This window comes from Aplysia californica, unplaced genomic scaffold (assembly GCF_000002075.1).
Source record: "Aplysia californica isolate F4 #8 unplaced genomic scaffold, AplCal3.0 scaffold00692, whole genome shotgun sequence".
NCBI classification, from domain to species: Eukaryota; Metazoa; Mollusca; class Gastropoda; order Aplysiida; family Aplysiidae; genus Aplysia; species Aplysia californica.
The window spans coordinates 313,390-314,877 of NW_004797962.1; the positions used below are offsets into that span (position 1 = coordinate 313,390).

General features: G+C 44.4%; 1 protein-coding gene across 1 annotated transcript in view; it reads right to left on the minus strand.

Annotated features, from left to right (window-relative positions):
• Nucleotides 1-1,488, minus strand: part of LOC101847994 (fibrillin-1) — a 12,470-nt gene that overhangs the window by 4,156 nt on the left and 6,826 nt on the right. The window contains exon 4 of the mRNA XM_013088141.2: nucleotides 873-1,064. Coding sequence (XP_012943595.2) covers nucleotides 873-1,064 — 192 coding nt within the window. The remainder of the gene's footprint in view (nucleotides 1-872; nucleotides 1,065-1,488) is intronic.

Consider the following 1,488-nt stretch of genomic DNA (forward strand, 5'->3'; position numbering starts at 1 on the left):
TATGTGCGTGCAAATGCGTGTGTGTGTGTGTGTGTGTGTGTGTGTGTGTGTGTGTGTGTGTGTGTGTGTGTATGTGTGTAAGTGTGTACGTAGTAAAACACCTAACCAATGTGCCAGGATATGAACAATAAAGATGTATAAAGATGTATCTTCTCACTGGCGACTGCTGTGTAATGGTTATGTGGGAGCTTAGCCGTTGCAAGCAGAAGACGTAAGTTCGATTCCTGCATCTCCTTCTCTCTGCTGGGACGTTATATCTCCCTCAGCCCGGGTTGGTCCTCACTGGCAGGGTAGAAACAGCCCGCCTCCTAAATGATCTAAATTGTGTGGACGGGGGCGCAAAACATGTGCAATTAGAAAATAAAACAACAAAATAACAACCCCCCCCCCACCCCACGTTAAAAAAGCTCCCGAATTTTGTGTGTAATACTGATGCACATTCAGCTTTCAACATCCAGAAAGCGTCTTATTTCAACGGAGGCTACCAGGAAACTACTGTTCGCCAATGGATGCCCTTCGTTCGTTTCTTTGATTCTTTCTGTTTTTAAAAACACTCTAATGACCCCCAATAGACTTTATAAAAAGTAGCGCTGCGTGATCAGGATTGTAAATTTCTAAATGAACGTATTTTTAGTTCATTTTCGTGCTTGAGTAGAAAATCCCGGACGTCTAAATAAAGTTCAGGCAAAAGGGGAAATCTTGGCTATGAAAACAATCAAATATTTCGTCAAAGCAGCCAGGGAGCTTTCGGCTCAGTTTTTATTTGATCACGTTCTCACTCAAAAAACGGACCCTTTGTTTCCAAAGAACGGCAATATTGGCAACAGACAATACCCGCTGAAAGGGGTATACAATACCAGCTGAAGACTCACTGTGCTTCTTTGCCTTCACAGTTCTCGGCCGTGAGTACGTGTGAGCGGGCAGAGGCACGTGCTCCACACACTTGGCTCTGCGCTGGTCGAAGCGGTGACCCCTCCTGCACGTGCATGCGTAACTGCCGGCCAGATTCTGGCACAGCTTGCCGTGGGTGCACGTCACGACTTTGTCTCGACACTCGTCGCGATCTGAGAGGAATGCGGAGTAGGCCCACTTCAAATTCAAAGACCTGAGGAAGCTTTTTTATGATTCGAAACTATAAAGTTAATGTTGTTTTCGTCGTATTTTTTTTTTGGTTGTTTTTATTGGCAAATGGGATGATTGACCTAATAGTGTTGATCTTGACTTTTACTTTTATCCGCCGCTTATACCCTTTTGGGTGTCGCTGGAAATAGTGTTGATAGGGGCGTTAAATCTATACCATTTCACCATTTCACCATTTCACCAGAGATGATGGATTAGGAGACTGCTAAGAGTATCGTGGGAGGAAAAGAAGTCAAATGAGGTAGTGTTTGATGAAGCCCACGTTGGACGCTCAATGTTAAAAACAATCAGGAAACGACAAGTGCAGTTTTTTGGGACTCCTGAAAAGACATAAGGGTCTTGAGCATC